This window comes from Vombatus ursinus, unplaced genomic scaffold (assembly GCF_900497805.2).
Source record: "Vombatus ursinus unplaced genomic scaffold, bare-nosed wombat genome assembly UNPS02014818.1, whole genome shotgun sequence".
NCBI classification, from domain to species: Eukaryota; Metazoa; Chordata; class Mammalia; order Diprotodontia; family Vombatidae; genus Vombatus; species Vombatus ursinus.
The window spans coordinates 73,476,803-73,502,172 of NW_020954596.1; the positions used below are offsets into that span (position 1 = coordinate 73,476,803).

A 25,370-nucleotide genomic window follows, 5' to 3' on the forward strand; every position below is an offset into this window, starting at 1 on the left:
AATGCATCATTTTAAAAAAGTATATGGACATCTTTCTCCAATAACTTTTTCCTGGCAATACAACAAAGGTTTTTTTTTCTGTTTTTCTTTTTTCCCTTCTGTGCTTCAAGAGTAGTACTATTCCTAATCCTGTAGCCCTGTAGTTTCATAAGCTCTACAACTTGGAAGTGAAACATGTAATCAAAGGTACCTCACATTTATATAATATCTACGTCAGGGGGTCTAAACCTTTTTTCGTTTGTAATATACCTCTTCGGCAGTCTGATGAAACCTATGGATCCCTTTCCAGAATAATGTTTTTAAATGTACAAATACAAAGGATTACAAAGGAAACCAATTAAATTGAAATGAAATGCCCCCAAAATTAAAAAGACCCCAAGAATTCCTGATTTGTTACATGCTTCAATAGTATTGTTATAATATTAAATAGGATGGTAATCTGAAGACTAATATAGTCCAGTGCTGCTGCTGTTTTTTTTTCTTTTTCCTTTTTTGGTTAGGCAAGTGGGATTAAGTAACTTGTTCAGGGTTACACAGCTAGTAAGTGTCAAGTGTCTGAGGCGGGATTTGAACTCAGTTCTTCCTGACTCCAAGGCCAGAGCTCTATCCACTGAGCCACCTAGCTGCCCCAGTCTAGCACTTCTTAAACTGTGGGTCACGAGTGGAAAAAATTTAAGAAGCCCTGAATATATTCAAAGAAACTAGAAATTTTATAACCCCAAGGGGATGGGACAGAAGCCTTAGATTGGCTGTAGGACTGAAAGCCAAAAAGATCTTTTCCTCTACTATACCATTAAAGACTTTATTGCCAAAAATATACTAAAGAATGTATCTTTGGGTCAAAGGGTAGATAACATGAAACTTATCTAATATGTGGGCTAAATTTCAAATACTGTTGCAATTATTTCCATAATGAAAGATTTAAAGATAATTATTCATCTTAAATTTATGTACAAAGAAACATACTAATTTGCTTTATTACAATAATTTTTCAAGTTTGTCAAAAACAAATTATTCAATCTCTTCAGACACAGAATTCTACCAAAGTATTAAAATTTAAAACAGTACCAAAATACAAAACTAACCCACTGGCATAAGGGAGAAAATTTTCCCGTCACAGCTTTCAATACTTCTTGGCTAGCAACCCCTCCTACTGCTGCAGCTAGTGGGGCTAAGAAGCCTTGGGCAGTCCAGGAGAGCCAATTCACAATGTCATCATTTACTTCAGGCTGAAAAATAATCCAGGAAAAAAGATAAACAACAGTATTTTTATAGCACAGATCATTTAAAACTTTACTGACAAAGTGAAAATTACCATGGGTCTACTTCTAAAAGGGTTGCTCAAAACGTCTTCTTTTTTTTTTTTTTAGGTAACTGGGGTTAAGTGACTTGCCCAGGGTCACACAGCTAGTAAGTGTCAAGTGTTTGGTCTGAGGCCGCATTTGAACTCAGGTCCTCCTGACTTCATGGCTGGCGCTCTATTCACTGCGCCACCTAGCTGACCCTTCAAAACTTCTTATAAAAGTACTTTAAAATTGCTGATGTAGTAAAAGTTCTGAATTCACAAAAAAATTCACACAAGCTTGTGACTTATAATGTAAACCTTTTGTACACAGTTAAGTAATCAATAAACCTGTCAAAAAGGATTAAAAACCCATATGGAAGGTACTGTTAGTGAAGTGTTAAAGATACAAAGTCAAAACTGATAGCCCCTCTTCTCAAGGAGTTTACATTCTACTGGGGGTGGAGGGGATTGGGGGGAGGGAACAGAACATGCATAGTTACATAAATAAAAGATGTACACAAAATAAATTCAAAGTACTCTGAGATAGAGTAGGGTACTAGCAAGTGGGAGAAACAGCAAAAGCCTTCTATAGGAGGTGGCATCTAAACTATGCCTTTAAAGAGGCTGGCGTGCTAGGAGACAGAGGTAAAGATGAAGAACATTCCAGGTGTAGGGATGATAGTGTGGAATAACACATGTAGGGAATCTCAGGCAGTCTAGTAGAGTTGGAATACAGTTTACATGAACAGTTCTATGATAACAACTTGGAAAGATAGAATCAAGTCAGAAGGTGAAAGGCTGATTTCCAAAGAGTTCATATTATATTATTCTAAAGGAAATAGGCAGCCTCTGAAGTTTCCTAAGAAGAGCAGAAATTAATAAATGTTGGTTAAATTGAAAGGCTATAGGTAGTAGTTTACAGAAACACTTACCTTCTCTTGCAAGTATGCACTTATGGATGTTGCTAGTTTGAATAATTCTTCAGAATCCTGACGACATCTAGCATGTAACACAAAGAACAATCATTAAAGATCAATACACTTCAGATTCGTATAATGTTTTAAACATGGATTCATACTTAAACTAAATAAGAGAAGAGGCAGTGTGATTGGAAAAAGCACATTGGACTTGGAGCCAAGAGAAGCCTCAGTTCAAATCTTACTGCTGATACTTAATTAGGTGTGTAAACATCTTAATTTCTTTGAGCCTCAGTTTCCTTATCTGTAAAATGGGGATAATACCTTTCCCTCACATGGCTATTGGGGTGCTCAAAGTAGAGAATATGTAAACCTAAACTTTAAGAAAAATATATTAATCTTTGTAAACATTAAAATACTACATAAATGCCAGTTATTATTATTTATGATAAATAATTTAAGTCAATATAATAATTCAACTATTTTTCTAAGATTCCTGAATTTAATATCTGAACATGTCTAATTTCATCAGTAGCACCCAATCATCCGCAGGGGGAAAAAACTTCTCTATTGGTCATTTAAGGCTGGCTCCAATCTCTTTCGTTATTGACTTTACTCTATTCCCATTTATGCACTCACAAAGTAGTCTATTTGCTTTGTCTCCACATGACATTTCATCTCCTGCTTTTGTACTCTTATCTATGTCCTATGCCTAGAAGACTCAGCTGACATTCCACCTCCTACTTGAGACCTTTCTTAACACCTATCAGTTGGTTAGGTGTTTTCCTTTCTATTTCCACTGAAGTTACTTTGTATCTATGGTGTATCTATTTATCTGTGTACATGCCATATCCCTACTATAGAATGCAAGCTCTCTGATAATAACGACTATTTCATTTTTATCTTTACATCCCCAGAACTCAGCAAGACGCTTGATACAAAGGTGCTTAATCAGTATCATTGATTTGAATTTACTCTCCTCATCAAAGGTTAGCTTTGGAAAACTTTATTTAAAGGTTCAAAAAGAGAAAACGTCTGTTACCAAGAAGAGGAAAAAGGACTTTATCTGGGTATCCTGTGAATTTCAGAAAAGGAAAAAGAATACACCAAAATGAGGGTGACACTAATAATTACTGGAATGGCTCCATAATTTGGTCCATGTGACAATTTTCTCAAGCACATCTATCAAATTCAGCCTTAAAAATGTACTCTTTGTACCATAAGGCATTGCCACCATCACCACCACCATTACGTCCTTTCACGTACATTATTCCATTTGAATCTCACAACTTATAAAGTACAGGGCAGGCATGATACAGATTAGGAACCTGAAGTTTAGTGATTTACTTAAAGTTTAATGGAATCATCATTACCAGAACACTTAATATTCAAGAACTGGGATGACATCCAAAAGCCCAATGCTGAAAAGACTACTCCAGATTTGGTCTGACCAGGGCAGGGTATATAAATGATACTATAGGACAACCACATCTGTCAGGTCTTCGAACTCTGAGCCAAAATGCTCCTGCCACTATGCCATACTGCTTCTTTACTGTATTCATTTTAATTTTAAGTTAGCTCTCTCTCATGTGGGTATAGAATCTAATATACAGTTGTCAGAAAAGTGCCAAAAAAAAAAAAAATCCAGAATTTTGGTTTAAACTCATGTGGACTACAAAGCAAAAAAAATAAACAGCTGTATTCTAGAACTTAAAGGCTTATGTATCAGTAGCCACCACATATGGGTACTTTAGAAAATAATGATTCATTGGGCAAAGAGGATGCCTTTTTAAATAGGTCTGTAAACCCTGGCATAGTGCAGGTGATCAGTAAATACCAAAAGAAAAGAACTGATTGCTTTGTTTCACTTTGTTCCTTTGGAGTCAAAAAAAAAGAACAACTCTTTTGTTAGATGGTTAAGTAATTCAAATTTCATTAACAGACCCAAGACACCACTTAAAAAATATTACCCAATATTTGGCTTTCGATTGTACTTTTCCTGGAATTGGTCTAGGGCAAGCATGGCAGCATGGATCTGTAGAGGAGCCTATTCAGAAGAAAAAGGGAACCACAATACAATATCAATACACATTTTTATTCTTAATATTTGGCATTAAAAATGATATGGTGTACAAGGTTAGAATAGGAAAAAAGCAAGCTTTAAGTTCTTGCTCCCGGTTTTATAGATGAGGAAAATGAGCCCCCAAGGCCATCTAGTCAAATCCCCTGTTTTCACCAACAGGGAATCAGAAGTCCAGAGAGTGTAAACTGACTTGACAAGGTCACACAGCAAATTAGTAGTGGCAGATTTATGTCACAGTACTTTATACTTCTTATATTTATCTCTCCCATCCTTTGAGCTTTTGCCTTAGAAGGACATAAGGTCTGTACACTGAGCAGGTCCCCTACCATTATTTTGTCCTTTTATTCCTTTACCTTCTGCTTCTAGTTAGCAAAAAATGTGAACAATCTGAAACTACAACTATTTCCTCAAAGAAATATTTTCTTATACTTTGTATATTTAATTTAAGCTATATATTTGAATCAATAAATATAACAAACAATGATACCAAAATATATAATAAACAATTACACGAAATAAATAAAATAAACAATTATACCAAATGCCTACTAAGCACCTAACAAGTGTTAAGATTATATATGTACATATAAAATAGAATTTAAAAGTGAGTTTGAAAAAAAAAATCACCTAAACTTACTTCATATTTGTATTAAAAAAACTAGGTGACTACCAACACAACTATTTTACGGAAGGCCCAATTTGCACATAAAGCCAGGATTTTGCTTGGAAAATATAAGACCAGTTAAGAATTTCTTGGGATAATATAACATTTACATAAACATGTATATTCCACTTTAAAACAGTACATTCTCCCCCAAAGTATTAATTACCTCAGGTTTGCTAAAATCAGCAATAAGGTATGTTGGATGTTTTATTTGTTTCTCCAGGCATTCCTGACAGGGGAAAACAAAAGATAATTAGAGTAAGGGATAAGGTACTTAAGTTCTACAAAGTATATTGCTATTAATCAGATAATTGTTATCAGTAAGAAAAGTTTCAGAAGAAATACATGTTAATGGCATATAACAAAGGGAAAAATAATACTCTTTTTGTCTATTCTGAGAAATAATTTCTATATAAATCAATGAGACATTGGGTGGAATGGCAGATAAAGAGCAGGTTGGAAATAAGAAAGGGTTCAAATCCAGCCTCTAACATATCCTGGCTAAGGGACTACACAAGTCATGGAACCTCTGAGTGCCCTAAGCAACCTCTCTAAGACTGATATTACTGTCAATGTTTTGGAAGAGGAAATTTCCTCATTGGGAATTTTTTGCACCAATGAAATAATAGGTTGAAACAACAACAACAACAACAAAATCTTTAATTATGTGTCCCCTTTTCCAGGGGTTTGAAAGAAGCTAAGGTTAATTCTGAAAAAAAATATCAGTCCTTCCCATTTCTGCCACAAATGTTCCTTTCTCCTCTTTTCTCTTCATTCTCTCTCTTCGCTCACGGTTAGTATCTCTATCCAGATGACTCTGAAATATACTAGCCTGGCCCTACTCTTTCTCTTGAACTTCCATTCCTCACTGCCAACTGAACCTATCTACCTATATATACCTACCTCAAACCTAACATGACTAAAACAAAATATCTTACACGCTGATGATTCAACCACCTCAATTGTTCTACAGTATGTTGATTGAGGCCATAACTAGCCTTCTCTTAAAAAACAAAAAAAAAACCAAACCAAAAACCAAACTATGTATATTATGAACTGACAAAAAATTATGTATATTATCACTAACAAAAAAACAAACAAACCCAAAGGAGTAACAGTAAAACTGCAAACTTGTTATGTAGTTTGTTTTAAAAAACATATAAGTTTATTCCAATTGCTCAGATTTACAATCTTTGAGTTATCCTTAACTCTTCCTTCTCTCTCACTACATTTATCTGATCAGATGCTAAACTTTGGCTAATTCTATCTCCATACCATCTCTCACATCTATACCATTCCCTCCACAGTCTAATTCAAACCTTCATTAACTCTTGCCTGAGCCTGGACCTGAGCCTCCTTGTTTATAGTCTTTCTTTTCTCCAACAGATCCTCCACACAGATGCCAAAATAACATTCGTAAGTATAGGTATAGGTCTGCCACTATCACTCCCCTCCTTCAAAGCCCTCAGGGGCTTCCTACATTCTCTAGGATTAAATTCTCTTCAGCTTGGCACTTTAGGCCCTCTGCAATGTGGTTTCAGCTTATCTTTTACATCATACTTTACATTACTCCTTTTCAATTCTCTACATTCTGACCAAACCTGACTACTTGCTGTTCCACAAGCTCAAGATGACATGTATTCACATAGGAGCTCTTGGAGGTCTGAAATGCATTACTCTCCTTAAAGCCACCTCTCAGAATTCTTGTTTCCCCTTTAAGATGTACCTCAGGTGCCAGTTTGCCAATCCAGTATATATATCCTAGACTGCAAAATTTTTCTCATGTTAAACAACCATTTTCCAAGTTCCCAAAGTTCCTGACACTGAACAAGTATTCTTCTTGACCTCAATGGAGGTTTAGATACAACAGATTCACATAAGCCCCACCAAAAGACCACTATCCTATTCTCCAAAAGATATATTCCCTGTATTATTCTTTTGTAAGACTTAAGAAAACATTTCAAACATTCGTATTAAACTTATGGATAAAGTTAACTGAAATGCATAATATTACTTAAGTTATGTTTCTGAATAACTTTCTGAATAACAGGAAATAAATCCAGCTCTAGAACCTCCCTGCTTCATCATATTTGGTATGTGTGCTTTGTAAAATGTCTTGGAAATAGAGTAAAACCTTCATTTATTAAAAGGCTAATGCAATGGAATGTTCTAGTTAATAGCGTTCAAACACAAAATTCTTTTTATTTGCAACACAGAACTTTAGTATCGAAAGGGACTTTTTGAAACATCCAAGTTCAAGTCTCTTATAGATAAAGAAACTAGTGATTCAGAAGAGAAGTACCTAACATTTGTTGAAAATCTTTTTAAAAATTTCATTAGCACACTCCTGAAATAATAAGTAAAGTATATAGAATATTATCTCACAGGATATAGAACTAAACTGGGAAAATAGAGATCATTCACATTCTCATTTCTTAATAAGGAAGCTGAAGCTTACACCAAGTTAATTAAATTGTTCCAAGGTATAGAAGTGATATGCACTACAGCCAGGTCCTTGACTCCAAATCCAATTAATGCTCTTTTAACTATACCATGTTGGCTCTTTAGTTCACAATTCAGAATGTTTCAGTGACTCAGGACCACAGTAAAAACACTTATTATTGTCCAGTACTAGAGGAATAGAAGGGAGGATACTGACTTGAATTCAAACTTCTTCCAGAAGATCACTGGCAAAATTTTAAAAAAAGAAAAGAAACAAAAAAGTAAATTCTGGAAACAGTTTGTTTTCTTATGATTTACTTCCTTCTCCTTGAGGTGGAATTATTAAAAAATAAATTATTCTAGTTGAAGCTTCAATTAGCTGTCCAATAATAGAAGATATACTACTTTCTATTTGTTCATTAGGTATTCTTTTAGCCACTAAATATAAATATGTATTCAACAAAAGAAAATACTTACAAAATAAAACGTTTGAGATGTCTTAACTTGAACAGCTATACCTCCATGTAAGTATGGCTCCATTTCAGTAGTATCATCAATACTGAAAGAGAATGGTGACACCACTGGAAAAAAAAAATACAGAAGCAATTATACCACAAAAAAAGATTTATATCTGCATAATCATTTCTCCCCCTAAACTTTATTTCTCTTTAGGTCAAGCATCAAACCAGATTTTTAATTCTGAATTACATTCTATTTTAAGCAATTATCCACTAGGTTCTATAAAAATAACTTATTTCAATGTCAAAGGACGTATTAATTTAAAACAGCTACTTTAAAAATCTGAACATAGGTTATGCTCCTAAAATTCTAAATCTTTCAAAGAAAAAAACTAATATATTTGTATAACTAAAAATAATATCAATTGTAGTACACAAGCATAAGTCAGATTTGGGGGGAAAGTTTGTTCTATATTTGGATCAATATGATTAAAAAAAAAAAAAAGACAGAATTATGTGGAAAACTAAAAGGTAAAAAATAATAGAGATGGCTAACCTGCATTTTAATTCCCTTAAGTACCTAAAGATAAAAGGCTTGAGAAGGAAAGTATTACAGTTCTTGAGTTCAGAAATGGGCATCAGGAGAAGGGGTGGGTCTTTTCTAGATCATCCTAGAAAGAATGTTTTCCAATTTGACTTTAGGGTTTTCTTTCTTCCTTTTTTTTTTTTGGAAAGTAGACAAAAATTGGTATTGTGGGTTTGTTTTTTCTAAAACATTGCAAAAGAACCTGTTTATTTATTTGCAAATAAATTTCTCTGATAAGAAAAAAAAGAGGTCCTCTAGACAAACTCCCTCATTTTCACGATGAGGAAACTCAAGTCCAGTGAGATTAGGTGATTTGCTTAAAGTCACAGAGGTACTAGGTGACAGAGGCAGGATTTGAATCCAGATCCTTGAACTCCAAATCCAGGACTATATCCATAGCATGACTAGGAAGTTTAAGCAAATGAAGTGAATTGTTGGTTTACTGGTAGTTAGCTCTGATCTCCCATTTACACAGGGTTTTAAAGTTTACAAAGGATCTTTTCCCATAGCTACTTAAGAGTGCAAGTGTGGTGTGCCTTGTTTTCTAGATCAGTGAACTGAAGCTGATAGGCTAAAGTGACGTGCCCACAGTCATACAGCTAGTTTAGAGGAGAAACTCAAAACTAGGCATCCTATCTACAAGTTTGGTATTCTTTCCGCTATATTAAGCTGGCCCTCTATTTTTTATGTAATACTTTAACCTGGCTTACTAGGGTTTCTGGTGTGAATCCATTTAATATTAATAATTAATAGCAACATAAAATAGTTAAACAGCACCTAAATTTGAAAAGCCTTCTACATATTATCTCATTTAATCCTCACAACTAGAGTCACAGCTTACAGATGAGGAAACCGAGCCTCAAGAAGATATATATAACTTACTTGATCCTGGTCACAGATCTAGTAATTTCTAGAGAGAGGATTAGAATTCAGGTCACTCTTCTTTCCAAGCACAGAATGTCTTCCCACTATACCACATTAATTTCCCAAATGTCTCAAAATGTTAAGCTATATTTCCTACCAAGTAGGATCCCTACTACCATATAGCGTGGTCTGAATAAACATTTTTCCATCCCACTTATTATTATTATTATTATTTTTTTTAGGCCATTGGGGTTAAATACCTTGCCCAGGGTCACACAGCTAGTAACTGTCAAGTCTTTGGTCTGAGGCTGGATCTGAACTCAAGTCCTCCTGACTTCAGGGCCAGTGCTCTATCCACTGTGCCACCTAGCTGCCCCTCACTTAGTTTTTCTTGTGGGATAATAAGGATAAGCACTTTTGGGTAACGGTGGATATTTCATAAGAAGGCTTTGCAATATTCTCTGGTAGTTAGCATAATGCCACTGCAAACAGGAGCATCTAAAGGACCTCATCACCTATTAGGAGTTCTTTATTCAATTTGGATTCTGTGCCAGTCATCCTCCATGAAAATGGCAAACACCTTTGATGAGCTTTATACCTTGTTTCATATTGACTACATTTAGGAAACTATGTATTGCTTTTAATGATCCCAAATATCTCCTTGAAACAAAGACCCATCTTGCTACACTGCTATTCTACCAATGATGCTATAGGGTTGTACCACAATCTGTAAGGAATGAAGTTGTGGTTTATTGCAAAGATAAAAGAGAGGTAGATAGTAGCCAAGAGTATGCTATAGCATTTTAGCAACAAACTGTAGAGAAGTTATATAAAGGACATTGCATGGAAAAGAAAACAAGTCAGACACACGTGAAAGCAAAACATAAATGATGGATAGCCCACATTTCACTGGTATCCATGAAATATGAACCTACATCAATGAGATCACAGATCTAATTTAAGTACTTAAAACATATGCCATTAGCTTACCAGTTATTTGTTTTGTGGATCCATTTAACTCTGTCATTCCATTTATTTCTCGAAATGTTACCAAATTTCCTGTCTCAAGTTTATGTGGATGATTTTCAAGACAAGTTACAATTCCAGGATTTGCCTAAAAGTAAATTAGTCAAAAGATTAATGAAGAAAGAAAATCTTTCAAAGCACAGCCTCAAATATCTTTAGTCCAAATTCGTGCTGAGTCACTCAAAATTCTTTCAACAGCCAACACAACAAAATTCCAGTGCAGGAAAAGGATATGGAGAATTTCACCTGTAGTTTAATGAACCACTAACCTTTAGAAATATGCTTTTAAAATTTTTTTCCCCTTAAAAACAGGGTAAGAGAAACATCTATTATACATGGATGTGTTTGCAAGCATATAATTCAAATAACAGAAAGTTATAACCCCATTATACTTTAATCAGGTTCTAGTTAATACATGTAACTCTGGTATCCACTTCACACAGAAGTAAAAGAAAGTTACTGGATGAAATAAATCACTGGACAAAAGATCATATAGATGACAATACTAAAAATATGTAACAAAAAGTATGTGTTTATTAGAGCCATTTAAAAAAGTATTATATTTGTGTCTTTTTACCATGGATCTACCAAAGACCAAATTAAAGAAAAGGAAATTTATTGTTAGACAATAAAGATGATATTCCTAACTCTGGGGCTAATTAAAATTGAAATAAGCAACCTAGGAAAATCTGAGAAATTTTATAAAATTATTCATATAAATAATTTCATTCTTCAAAACATGGAAGAGCCAATAGGGGGAAATTCTATCCTGAATCTAGTTCATATTAACAGGCAGAAACTTGTTAGGGTGAAAATGATGAGAACCTTGAGTTCATCGCTTCCTCCTAGAACTTGTGACTGATAAGACGAATGCTGGACATAGGTCACAGAACTTAGTAAATCATATTTCAAAGACCTGTTGTACATAAAGATAGATAAGAATATAGGCAGGATCTATTGGTCTAAAATTCTACCGAGGAAGTCAGTCTAGGAGGAATGAGACACTCTCAAAAATAAAATTCTAAACAGAAAAATTTTAGTAATTCTTAGAAAGAAAAGCAGTTTTCTCAAAAGATCAATGTATATTCACAAAGAACTTACTAACCAAGTAAGATTTTAAAAAGATATACACAGAAGATGAAAGCAAGGGCAGGTAACGAAGGCAAAATATAAGTGTGGTAGTTCTGCAAAAATACTCTGCTAAGAAGAATGATCTTTACCCTGGAAATCACAAAAAATGACTACCTAGGAGGTGATACCCCATACAAAAAAGAACATAGTAAGAGAGTACTTAGTCGCCACCCTTGATGAATTCACAACACACGGCCAGATGTGAAAAAATTAAAATACGTCACTATTTTGTGTTCAGGCTGGGCCTGATTCAGATCAGTTGCCTTGTAACTCAGGTTCAAAACTGGAATGAAATGAGACATCTGAAAATCATTTGACAGTTACAAGATTTACTTAGTCATGACTGGAGAAGAATATTCAACAAGGACAGGGATCAAAGACACCTTGAACAGATTTGGTTGAACCTTTCTATCTGAGTTGCTCATTGTAGTCTACCAACAGCACAGAACTCTTGGAGCTCCATATGGCTGCTCTGCACTCAGGTGATGTCAACAGCCTGAGTTTTAGTCCTTTCAGTCAACCAAGACTCAAGGGCTGTCTCACTACCTTTTAAGGAAAAATTACCCTGACTTGCATAGGGGAGGGATTACGATACTGTTTCTAGCAGTATGCTATCGTCAGCAATCTGTGAAAGACCATGTAAAATAAAAGTTGTAAAAAACTAAGGGAATGGCAAATTTTTCACTTTTCAAAAAAGGGAAGAGATACAGTTTTCAAATTATATTGGTTGGTGAGAGTGCTTTTAATATCTTGAGAGAAGTGGTCATTACAAAGATCCAGCACAGCATCATCAAGTACAGGTCATGCAAAACTAACTTTATGACAAAGTATCTCATGCCACTCATTTTTTTTTTTTAGTGAGGCAATTGGGGTTAAGTGATTTGCCCAAGGTCACACAGCTAGTACTTGTCAAGTGTTGGGTCTGAGGCTGGATTTGAACTCAGGTCCTCCTGACTTCAGGGCCGGTGCTCTATCCACTGTGCCACCTAGCTGCCCCCATTCATTCTTGTATACAAGATGGAAAGATGTATTCTAAGAAGACAGATGGATGAACTTTTTTAACAGGTCAATTGGACAAATTCGGAGTAGTTGTTAATGGTTCAATAAATGTCAATCTGGAAATTCTCCAGTGCAGCAGATCAGGAATCTGTGCTTTCTAATATAATGATCAATGACTTGGATAAAGCCGTAGAGGGCAGGCTCATCAAATCTGAAGAAAACACTAAACTGTCAGCTAGTCAATCGGGAAATGAACATTTATGAAGAGCCTAATGTGTCACATACTATGCTGGAGACATAAAGATAAATGATAGTCCCTGACCTCGAGGAACTCACAATCTAATGGGGGAGACAACAGGCAAACAACTATGCACAGACAAGTTACAAACAGAATAAACTGGAAATAATCAACAGGGGAGAAGGCACTAGAATTAAGGCAGATCAGGAAAGGCTTCCTGTAGCAGGGATTGTAAGCCAGAAGAAAGAGAAGGAAAAGAGTGTCAGACATGAAGGACAGTCAGTAAAAATGCATGGAGTTTGGAGATGGAGTGTCTTGTGTGAGGAACAGCAAGATGGTGAGGGTCACCAGGTTAAAGAGTATGTGGAGGGAGGATGGGGTGTGTTTAAGATATAAACAGACCGGAAAGGTTTGGTGGGAGGGGCAGCTGTGAACATGGTTTTAAACAACAGATAATTTTACATTTGATCTTGGAGGTAATAAAGAACCATTGGAGTTGACTAAGTAGCAGAAAGGTAAGTAGAGGTAACATAGTAATGCAGGACAAAGAATGGAGTTAAACGGGGAGAGTCTTGTGGCATGGAGTCCAACAAGCACGTTTATGCAATAGCCCAGGGGCGAGGAGATGAGGGCTTGGATCAGATTACTAACAGTGTCAGGAGTAAAGATAAAACTGAGGGATAGTTTAACACATCAGATGCAAATTAGGAGTGAAAAAAGACTCTGACATGTGAGAGCACTGGGCTGATATTAAATAAGATCATATTCAAGAGGAATAGCTGTAAGTCTTCAGGTTGAAAAAAATCGCCTTCTTAAGTACAGAACGGAAGAAGCAGATTGGACAGACGCTTGTTGCAAGTCATACTTCTTGGGGTAGAAGTATGAGAAAGCATCAAAAACAGCTAATGTTATCTCGGGCTGCATGAAGAAAGACATAGGATGCTCCCTCTTGTATTCTGCTCCTGTCAAACCACATCTGGAGTCTGACATCCAATTCTGGGTACCTCAGTTTAGAGATACTAATAAGATTGAGACTACAGAGAAAAGGGTAACCAGGATGGTGTAGAGTTTGGCTCCATGTCACATGAGGATTAATTGAAGGATCTGAGGATAGTTAGCCTGGAGAAGAGAAGTCTCAGGGGCAGCTAGGTGGTGCAGTGGATAGAGCACCGGCCCAGGAGGACCTGAGTTCAAATCCAGGTCTCAGACCAGACACTTGACACTTACTAGCTGTGTGATCCCGAGCAAGTCACTTAACCCCAATTGCCTCGGGGGGAAAAAAGTATCAGGGAGAAGAGAAGTCTCAGGTCTTGAAGATCTGATAGCAGTCTCCAAGAGTCTAAAGGGATATCACCCAGAAGAAGAATGAGATCTGTTCTATTAGATTCCATAGGGTAGATTCAGGAATAATGGGTAAAGTTGCAAAGAAAATTTAGGCATAATTTGAGGGAAAAAAGTGCTCTGACAATTACAGATGTTCAAAAGTGGAATCCTCTGCCTCAAGAAGTGGGTTCCCTCTCATTAGAGTTCTTCAAGCAGAGATTGGATGACTACAGTTCGAGTTAAGTTATAACAGAAACACCTTTTGGATATATTTGGATTAAAAGGCTGAAGTCACTTCCAAGTTTAGTATTCTATTTTATTTTCCTCTGTTTTATTTCCTCCTTCCTAGAGTAAGAGTGCTACACCAGGTCATTTATGAAATCCTTTCTCTTTCTGATTTAACACAGCAAACTTAGAATCATAATTAAATGTCATATAAATATACAATTTAATGTCATATGTAATGAAGGACAGACTAAATGCCACATTAAACAAAAACTGGCAAACAAAGAGCATAGTGATGGCATGTTGAGTACAAAATGACTGCAGGAAAATTTAGATAGTCATTTTTGATTCAACAAAACAGCCTCCAACTGAAAGAGATATAAAACTTAGATAAGATAGTTTGGATTTTCAAGGAGACTACCTATAATAACACAGTAATACCTATATACATTAGAAAAGTGCAAAACAAAGGTTATATGGAGCTAGAAGGGGAAAGTTTCATTTCAGATGGGTTTTCAACAGGCACAGAGTAAGGGAAGGAAACCAAAGGCATGTAAGACCTATAGGATCAGTGTGAATAATGACATGGAAGCAGGAAAGAACAAGACTTATTCAAAGAATGGAAAGTATTCCTGTTTGGCAAAAGCAAGGTGGTGGCAGATTATAGAGTGCCAAAAAATGACAGGCAAAAGATTTTAAACTTTACTAGATAAGCAAACTTATAATGGATCTCTTTTATAAAAAATATTTGATGAATCCTTCAAGAATCTGTGATTTCAGGGGTATACATACAACCTCCATAATTTCAGATTGCAAGCCCTCTACACAGAACAGATTACTATGGCTGATAAAAACTTCACTTAAGTGTTCAACCTTTTGGTGAAGAGCCTCTCCAAAACACTTGGGCAAGGTTCATCCTGTGATGACAAACATACTATCGGTAGCAATGTCCATACTCAGAGCTTTCCAGGTTGGTAGTACCGGTCAGAGCTTGTGTTTCACTGCATAAGTCTTCAACTACCTAGGGAAACTAACCTCCATATTACCAGGTTTCAAAGTAAGACTTTGGCAGTGGAATGAAAGCAATATTACAGTAAAATAATTCTCTCTAATATTCATTTATCTCTATCACATTAAAAGGTAAGGGTGTCAAATTAACAAGATTCAAAAATTATTACATATGTTTGTTATGTTCGAAATCCAATCTCTTACTTGTGTTATATTTGAAATGAAGATTTCTTTCGGTTCTTCTCCTGACGTATCTAGTACTTCAAACTCTTCACCAAAATCACAAAACAAACGTGACCAAATCCCAAACACATCTGCACTGACAAACTGCAAAATAAGACATAAATACAAGCTCATTCTCAAACAGCATTAGCTTATATTAACATTATGCTTTAGAGACTGCAAAATGGTTTTTTCATGACAACCGCAAGAGAAAATAGTACAAAACAGCATTCTCTATTTTAGAGGTGTGTACATATAGGTTTTGTTACTAAATCACGGGCACTGTCTCAAGACAATCTCAGAATTATGAGTTAAGGATTCCTTCTGGAACAAGCAAACCATAAATAACAAACTACATCCATTAGTTTAGGTGTCAAAACTCTTGGTACATCACTGGTTTTAGTACTTAAATATTTGTTGACTGTCTAATTCCTGATTTCATGGCTACCACACCAGTTTCCCAACAAAGTTAAATTTGGAACCATCTGCAAAACTTTTGTTATTAAAGGCTGCAGAGTATTATCAGACCAAAAATTATATAATAAAGCAACAATTACCAAAACTACTGTGGTGCTGGTTAAAAACACAAAGAGTAGAATTGACAGACCCAGGAATATAAGGCTACCATTTTGATTAAAAACTTTTGGGAAAACTGTAAAGTACTTTGGCTGAAATTAGTTTTAGACCAGAATCTTGTATCATATGTCACAATGAGCTCCAAGTGGATTAGACATAATGTAAAGGGCCACATAATTTTTTTTTAATTCATGAGAGAAAAATTTTATACAACTATGGCTAGTTGAGAACTTTTTTTTAATACCAAACAAGGAACAGAGATGATCATGAGAAAAAACAGACAACTTTAAATAAAATTTAAAAGCTCTTGAATGAACAAAAGCAATGCAGCTAAAATAAAACTGAATGGGAAGAAAATTCCATAAAAAGTTACTGATGAAAGGCTAATGTGAAGACATATTAGAAAATGACACAAACATAAGAGTAAGTACGGTTCCCTGGAACAAACAAAATGGTCAAAAAGTATCAATAGTTTCAAGAGAAGTACCAATGACCATTTGAAAATGCTGTAAAGAAGAGAAGAACATGCTAAAGTAATTCTGAGATTTCATGCAAACACCTACCAAAAATTTGTGAAGAAAGTAAAAGATGGAAAGTCAATATTAAAAGGGTTGTGGAAAGACAGGCACACTAAAATACTATTGGTGAACTGATTCAATTATTTTGTTGGTTCAATTATGTTGGAAAACAATTTGAAATTATGTGAAAGAAATCTACATTTTTTTGACCAACGATAACCACATCTGACAGAAAGATCCCATATATGCCAAAATATTTATAACAACATTTTTTGTGATGGCAAATAAGTTGAAAATCCATAAACTAGCTAAATGAACTATGGTATATTAATGTACTGGAATATCATTGCACAGTAAGAAATGTTAAGTACAAGGAATTTAGAGAAACATGGGAAGAATGTGCAACGATTACTAACTACAATAATGTACAGCCAACCCTCAACATTCACACATTTAATTTTCACAACTTTAAGCATTAGTGTGATTTTATTAGTAACCTCACTTTCATTTTTGTATTAGGCAAACATATGCATTTGTGGCTACGTGAAGTGGAGAAAAAAATGAGAGGTTCGACATGCACAAGTTTGTGCAGCATGAATTTAAATTCGCTTCACTGGTCTTATTCATCCTACCACTGTGCAATCATTGCATATTTTCATTGTTTGCCTTTAAACTCAACTTTTGTTTAAAAGGTTTCCAAAGCACAGTACAAGTCCTTTGGCCTCTAAGCCCAAGCATGCAAAGTCAGTGATACAGGCTAGTGAGAAAATAAAGATGTTAAGATAAACTTCATGCAGGAATGTCTGCAGCCACTATCAGCTATGAGTTTGGTGTTAACTAATCAATAACTTGCTACACAGTACAATGCCCTCCTCACACCACCATTTGACACAGTGGAAGACAAGATTTGGATTAAAAAATGTTTTAGTTTTAAGGATTTTATTTACTATACAGTGTTTATGGTACTGTACATTTCATGTGTTATGAAAAGTATATACTGTCTGAAATCAGTTATTTTTTTCATTTACTGTCTGAAATCAGTATTTTTTTTTAATTATTGAGATGTTAGTAGTTGTTTTGTAGCAACAAATGTCAGGAAGATCATATAACATGTTTAATTCTAGGAAAAAAACACTCCCAGGAAACATTCTACGTTTGAAGCCAGAAAACCACTCTCTACATCTCCAAAACCAATAATTTATGAGTTTTGGAAATCTATAAATCAAAGTCCTTTTGTTTTAATGACAGCATGACTATCAACAAGGCATGGAAACTCTGCCACCCCCCAAATTTCATATTTGTTTTTCATGTTAGTAACCTCTCGCACAACTAAATGAATAACCACAGGTTTCAATGGCAGAAATGTCTTTTTGCCTTTGTCTGACTACACACATTTAAATTGGGTAACATTACCTTAATAGGTGGGTGCTGTGCATGGCAAAAATCATTGATCTTCTTCTGCAAAGGAAGCCTGATTTCAGTCAATACCACACACTGTTGAGGAAGAAACATGATATTAACTGCTAGAAAGCTTACTATAATTCCTTAAGCAATATTTCTGTATAAGCATACAATTTCTGACTTTAGAGACATCCCCCCATATTTGATAAACGGAAAATACATCTTGGAAAAATTGTTTTTTTCCTACCTCTGTAAAGTCATCATGTCCAGAAGTGTGGAATATCAAACAGAAATACCAACCTGGTTTTATACTGGTTTTGAAGATAAAATAATTAGTCTCAGAGAGGTCAACTTTCCAAGTTCACATATTCATGGCTAGAATTTGAGTTTTCCTAGTTTAGCACTCTTTCTTCTAAAATAAGCTACTTAAATTTAAGTTTTCTCTCTCTGGGAAGAATCTTACTGTCTAACCTGCACTTTCAGAATCACAATATACTACTAATGATTCCAACATATCAATTCTACTTTTATACATACATTTTATTTTATACTACCTGTTAAGGACTATTAAGAGGTCCCCTGACATGTATGTTCATTTCTCTTGAAATAAACCTAGTTTTCATGTAAGCTTCATGAAGTTATTATTGCCTGCTGACATATCCTACACTTGTCGGATAAGCAATAACATGTAAATATCAGCACTAACACCAAACATTTATTACAAAGGATGTCTACTTGACCCCAAGATCATTTGTTCATCTAGAAACCAGATCCTTAGGTAAGGATGAATTATTAAACTTCATTAAACATGTATTTATTAAGCATCTACTATGGGCAAGGTGCTAAGAATACAATGAAAAAAACTGACAGTCCTTGTCCTCAAGGAGCTTATAGTCTATTAGGGAGCACAGTATACAGGTAAACACAATACAAGGTAAGGGGTAACAGGGAAGAGCCAGACAAAGTACTGTAGGATAATTCTACCTGATTGAAGTGGCACTTGACCTAAGTCTTGAAGGGAGGATGATAAGGAGGGAGCATATTCTAAGCATGGGAGACAATCTACACAAATCTACAGAGGGAGAAGGCATATGGAGTTTGGGAATATACATGGAGAGAAATAATGTGAAACAATGCAAAAAAGGTAGGGGGAGATACATACAACTATTCTAAGTTAGTGTATATCCATATATTTATTCAACAGGCTTTTATGTATGCATACTAATACAAAAATACAAGATTACAAAACAATAAGTCAAATATAATATTCTTTAGTTATTTCACATAGGCGAGATACAGGATCCTTGAGGGAAAGAACTGTCTTCTACTTTTCTATAAAATCCAAACAGTCATAATCCATAATTAATAGGAAGAATCTTTTAAATGAATATTGATAAATGTCACAAAGTATAGGCTGTAGTAAATGAAATAATTATTTTTCCAATTATTATGTAAAGAAGAACAAATAAAGCATTATTACAGAATATTCTTATGAGTTGACTTTCAAACTTTTGGTCTAGATTCCTCATCCTCTACTCCCTACTTACCCATAAAGTATTAGCTCGAAGTTACTTCACAGGAAGTTCCTAGACACTTCCCATAGTACTGCTGGTATATGTGGCTTACAGGATGAAATCCAAAGTAGATGCTTCAAGAAAAGCCTGAGCTGGCAACCTTTGGAGACAGGGCCCTGAGAATGCCCCTTCCCCCTGCCTGGGCACTGCTGGATATGTGAGGCTGGCTTCTTCCTTCACCCTCAGACTACGAAGAGAGTAATAACTACATCTTTTCCTCTGACGAAATGTGACCTTTTTAAAAAATTTTTTGAAAAGGTTGAAAAAAAAATTTTCCTATGCAAAAACTACTTGCTTTTTTGGTCCTCCTAGCTTCGAGAGATCTTTGAGGCTTTCAGAAATCTGTGATGTGGCCTAGAGTAATTGATTCTCTCCTATTTAAACTTTGGAAGTTGAAAAGGGGCACACCTCCCCACTTCCAAAAAGACTTAGTAGAAATGCTAGATCTTTAACAGCTAGGACCCTGGAAGAGAGAAGTTTTGTGGGAAATGCCAATGGTCAGTCTCTTGCGTCACCATCAACAAAGGAAGGACGAAGACTGGATGTTCAAAGCATGATGGACTGGACTATGGTTTGGCTACAATCTCCAACCTCTTGGGGGGCCAAAATGCAGCCTTTTGAGTCAAGCTTTTGGGGGGTGAGGGTGGCATGTGGGTGTGTGTGTGTCCGTGCGTATGCTGAAGCCATACTTTCCGTGACCATCTTAAAATGTACAGTATATAGAAATACCCTCTGAAAGATTAGAGATTAACCTCAGTCCATTGAGCATGCACAGGATTGGGGAAGCTTGGCCTCTGTCCTTAGGGACATCTGGTGATTCCTACAGCCTCTCCAGCCAATCTCTGCTTCCTAGTGGCAGTCACCCTCTCCCCCATCCCACCCCCCCACAATGGTTCAGTGTCAAATAACATTATTGGTGGAGCGGGGTGGGGGGGTGGGGAATTGTTATTTCCTTTGTTTTGTTGACTTTTGTATTAACTGTAGCATTGAAATCAAATTCAACCTCTTACATCTTGTGATGTCTTTGTATTAAAAAAAGAAAACGAAAACCTGAATTGTGTGCAGAAATGGCAAAAAAAAAAAAAAGAATTGCCATTTAAAAAGTTAAAATATTACTGCATGAGTTAAAGGATTTGGAAAAGTCCTAGCTTTTTAATAAAAAACACTAAAGGCTTAACTGAATTAATGTGATTTCCAAGTCATTTCAATTAAATAGATTTGACTATATGACTATTTAGACACTACTTCAAATCACATCAACATTAAATATAATTGTCTACCTGATAGCCACTTACCTGATACTGTTTTAGGAAGGAGAGGTCTATTGCTTCATCTAAAGGGACAGAAGATGATGTGACATGGACGTATGGATTCAGCTCTGCAATGTGATGAATTATAGCTTCAGCTCTGAAATAAAAATGACATGATTTGTCTACTAAATCTAAGCTGCATACATAGCTAAAAATCTTCTAACCAAATACTTCAATAATATCAATGAAATATGAACCCTCATGGGAACTTTTAATAAAAAAAGTCTAAAAGCATCAGAATTATAACAACAACTTGATAAATACCTAGTATCACTTAATGAGGTAGTATTGAGTAGTCACACAATCTCAAAGGATATGCTCATAGCTCTGTGAGACCTCTTTAGGTCACTGTTAAAATTAAATGGGAATTCCCTGTATAGGGTTGAATTTTGAGGTTCTAACTGGTATGATTACGATAAATGTTTCCCATATCCTTCAAAAATTCATTTATGTGAAAATGCCGAAAGTCAAACAAATTAACATTGGTAAAGTGAATCTAAATGATCAGTACTGTTAAGACTATAGCTAATTACGGATTAAACAGCTTCAGCCCTTCTGAATTCTGGATTATGGACTTGCAAACACACATAGTAGAGAAATCAAATAAGAAAATTTGTCCAGACCTGTTTCTCCTATTTACAACGTCATCTTCGCAGATAAAGAAGTTGGTTCCTAGATCCCATGCTTGGCATTGCTTTGCGTCATGAATTGTAAGTGCCTTCCAACAAAAAAAAAAAAGAAAAGAAAAGAAAAGAAAAGAAAAAAAAAATCAAGACTTTAAAAAAATATGTTTACACACCCTCTCACCATGTTGAGGGAAAATAATCTTAAACCAGTTATAAGCAATTTAATGAACAAGAACAAGGTTATAACAAAGAATTAGTTTGTCATGTACAATTATTCACATACCTTGATTCCAGCAAGAACAATATTCTTAGCTGAAATGGGAAGGAAAAGAATATATAAATATAAGTTATTATTAGCAACACTCAAGGGAAGTGGCTAACTCATCATCTACTTTCTAGAGAATTTACAAAAATTCTGGGAGGTATACATGGGACAATCAATTATCTGGTGGAACTTTTCTTTTTACTTTTAAGTTAAGCAAAATAAAAATTATGTTGAAGAAACACATTTAAAACTCTGAAAAGCACTTTGGGACCTTAGTGTCCCAAATAAACATTAAAATAGAACTTACCAATTTCTACACCAAGTCCACCCATGCCACTTAAGAAAACATGGGATCTGGCCATCTTCTGCATTGCTGAATCTCCAAGAACATACCTTTGTCGACTACAAAGTAAGAAACACATTTGGGGGGGGGGGGGAGAGAAAGCTTATCAAGAAAAGCATCCTTTCTTTAAACTTCTAATATTAAATTTAGTATTTCTGAAGAAAAAAACCTGTTTCTATCCTCAGCTGAAGATTAAAAGTTCCTATGAATCATTTCAACATGATTTAAAAGTCTTCTAATTTTTAAAACTAATAACCTAATTGAAAGAAATGTCAAAAAGGAACTTGATTGCATTAAATTAGTTATTAAAAGGAAAAACAGAACATTTACAACTTTAAAAATATTAGGTATACTATAACCAACAGATAAAAGAGTTTAGCTACAAAACTTGTGACAGTAAGAATACTGATGTTGTGCAGCGGCAAGAGCACTGGATTTGAGGTGAAGGAATCTGGGTTCAAATTCAGATTCTGTCATGTTTCCTGATCTGTAAAGATTAGGAAATCTAAATCTGGGCTCCCATAAACCTAGGCACCATTTTTTGAAGATTATGGCCTTATTTATTCATTCAATTCAATGTTTAAGTGCTTACTAATAAAGTTCTCAGTGCAGTGCTTAGGTGTTAAACCAGAGTCCCTGCCCTCAAGTAGCTTAAATCTTACTTAGTGGTAGGAAATACACTATGTCACATAAGAAAATACAAAGCATATATGAAATAATTTCAAGAAGGCAAGAGTTCCAACAAGGGGAAGGATCCTGAAAGGAGGTAGCATGTGAGCTGTGCTTTGAAGAAGTTAGTGAATTCCAAGCATGAGGGACAGATCACACAAAGGCATGGAGGCAGTAAACGGAAAGTAGTATGTAAGGAACAACTAACTGGAATAGAGAATAAATGAAGATGAATGATAGGAAATTAGACCAGAAGGAAGATGGAAGCCATATTGTGAAGGCTTTAAATGTCAAGCTTTAGATTCTATATGATTTAGGGGTCATCCTAGACACAAGAAGGAACCACTGAAGAACCTTGAACAGAGAAGTGACAATCAGAACAGAGTTCAAATAGTCAGATTAGAAACGTCAATTTGGGAGCTGTATAGAGGATGGAACAGATAGGGAAAAGAATGGAAGAATGGAGAACAAGTACGAGGATGTGAGAATCTATGGTCCAATCAAAACATACTTCTTGTGGTCCTCACATGTAACATTCTATTTCCCAGACCTCATGCCTGCAAAGCATTTACCTCCTGACTGCCATACCTTTTAGATTCCCTAACTTCCTTTCAAAGTACAGTTCAAATATCAATTTCTACAGGAGGAGGTCTTTCCTGATTCCTCTAGGGGCGAGTGCCTATCTCCCAAAATTACCTTGTATTTATAAACACACAACATAAATTTAAATGTTTATGTGTTTTCTCCCTAGATAGGATGTAAACTCTTTCAAGGGCTGACCTATTCCATTTTTTGTATCTGTATCCTTGGTACCTAGTACTATGTACATAATAGGTACTTAATAAATGCTTGTTGATTGATTGTTGTTCATGCAAGAGTGATAAGGGTCTGAAATAGGGTAGTGGCCCTGAGAGCAGATAGAAGAGGATGGATGTGAAAGACACTGTGAAGTAGACTCAATAAGACTTGGGCAACTGTTTGGCTACTGCAATGGTGGGGGAGAGGTAGAATGAAGAGGGAACAGAAAGAGAATAAGCATTTATATAGTGCTTATTATGTGCCAGGCACTGTGCTAAGCATTTCTACAAATATTATCTCATTTGATCTTTATAACAACTCTGTGAGGTAGGTTGTTATTATCCTCATTTTACAGGTGAGGAGGAAACTGAGGCAAAAAAGTTAAGTGACTTGCCCAGGGTCACACAGTTATTAAGTGTCTGAGGCCAGATTTGAACTGAGGTCTTCCTGACTCCAGGCCTAGTGCTCTATACTGAAATACAGAAGTTGAACTAGAATTTAAAAGAATCTCAGAGATCATCCAATTCAACATGTACCTGAACAATTCCCTTTATAACAGTTAATGAATCATTACCCAGTCTTTCCTTCAAGGTTTATACATTCTATAAAAGCCCCATTTCGCAAATATTATAGAGAACTAAGTAAAATTTAGTAAAAAAAAAAAAGCCATTCTTCAACTGATAAATGCTCAAGGGATATGGATATGAACAGGCAGTTTCCAGATGAAGTAATCAAAGCTATCTATGGTCATATTAAAAAATACTCTAAATCACTACTGACTAGAGAAATGCAAATTAAAACAACTCTGAGGCACCACTCCACACCTATCAGATTGGCTAACATGACAGAAAAGAAAAATGATAAATGCTGGACAGGATGTGGGAAAACTGAGACACTAATGCACTGTTGGTGGAGTTGTAAACTGAACCAACCTTTCTGGAGAACAATTTGGAACTAAGTCCAAATGGACTACAAAACCATGCATACCCTTTGACCCAGCAATATCACTACTAGGTCTGTGTCCCAAAGAGATAAAAAACAAAAATATATACAAAAAATATTTATAACAGCTCTTTTAGTTGTGGCAAAGAATTAGAAATTAAGAGGATACCCATCAATTGGGTATGACTGAACAAGCTGTGGTATATAACTGTGAAGGAATACTATTGTGCTATAAGAAATGATAAGCAGGACACTTTCAGAAAAACCTGTAAAGACCTACATGAACTAATGCAAAATGAAATGAGCAGAACCAGAACATTGTACACAGTAACAGCAATATTATATAATGATCATCTGTGAATGACTTAGCTATTCTCAGCAATACAATGATCCAAGACAATTCTGAAGGACTTAGGATGAAGAACCCTATCCATCTCCAGAATGCTATCTACCCAATGGATGGAGGCTGAATGAACACTGAAGCTTATTTTTTTACTTTTTTTTTTTGGTTTCTGTTTTCTTTCACAATATGACTAACATGAAAATATATTTTGCATGACTGCACAAGTATAACTTATATAAAATTTCTTGCTTTCTCAATGAGGGGAGGGACACAGAGAATTTGGAATTCAAAATTTCAATCAATGAATGCGGAAAATTATTAGTATTAAATAATTAATAAGAAAGATTTAGACATCCTAAATCCTTAACTTTGGCCCTTCTTATTAAATCTCAGTACCTTCCCCTGAGACTAACCCCAATTTATCGTGTGTCTATCTTGTCTGTGCAGTTGTTTACAAGCTCTAATACTGCCCTGAGAGGAAGGACTGGGTTTTCTTTTTTTTTTTTTTTTGCCTTTTTTTACAAAATTGTATTC

General features: G+C 35.3%; 1 protein-coding gene across 1 annotated transcript in view; it reads right to left on the minus strand.

Moving 5' to 3' along the window:
- UBA6 (ubiquitin like modifier activating enzyme 6) overlaps positions 1–25,370 on the minus strand; it is a 74,026-nt gene that overhangs the window by 41,216 nt on the left and 7,440 nt on the right. The window contains exons 3-14 of the mRNA XM_027836445.1: positions 22,049–22,143; positions 21,760–21,788; positions 21,474–21,568; positions 20,836–20,947; positions 17,979–18,059; positions 15,454–15,576; positions 10,290–10,413; positions 7,869–7,972; positions 5,116–5,178; positions 4,173–4,249; positions 2,218–2,284; positions 1,086–1,229 (exon numbers count right to left, since the gene is read on the minus strand). Of these exons, the coding sequence (XP_027692246.1) occupies positions 1,086–1,229; positions 2,218–2,284; positions 4,173–4,249; positions 5,116–5,178; positions 7,869–7,972; positions 10,290–10,413; positions 15,454–15,576; positions 17,979–18,059; positions 20,836–20,947; positions 21,474–21,568; positions 21,760–21,788; positions 22,049–22,143 (1,114 nt within the window). The remainder of the gene's footprint in view (positions 1–1,085; positions 1,230–2,217; positions 2,285–4,172; positions 4,250–5,115; positions 5,179–7,868; positions 7,973–10,289; positions 10,414–15,453; positions 15,577–17,978; positions 18,060–20,835; positions 20,948–21,473; positions 21,569–21,759; positions 21,789–22,048; positions 22,144–25,370) is intronic.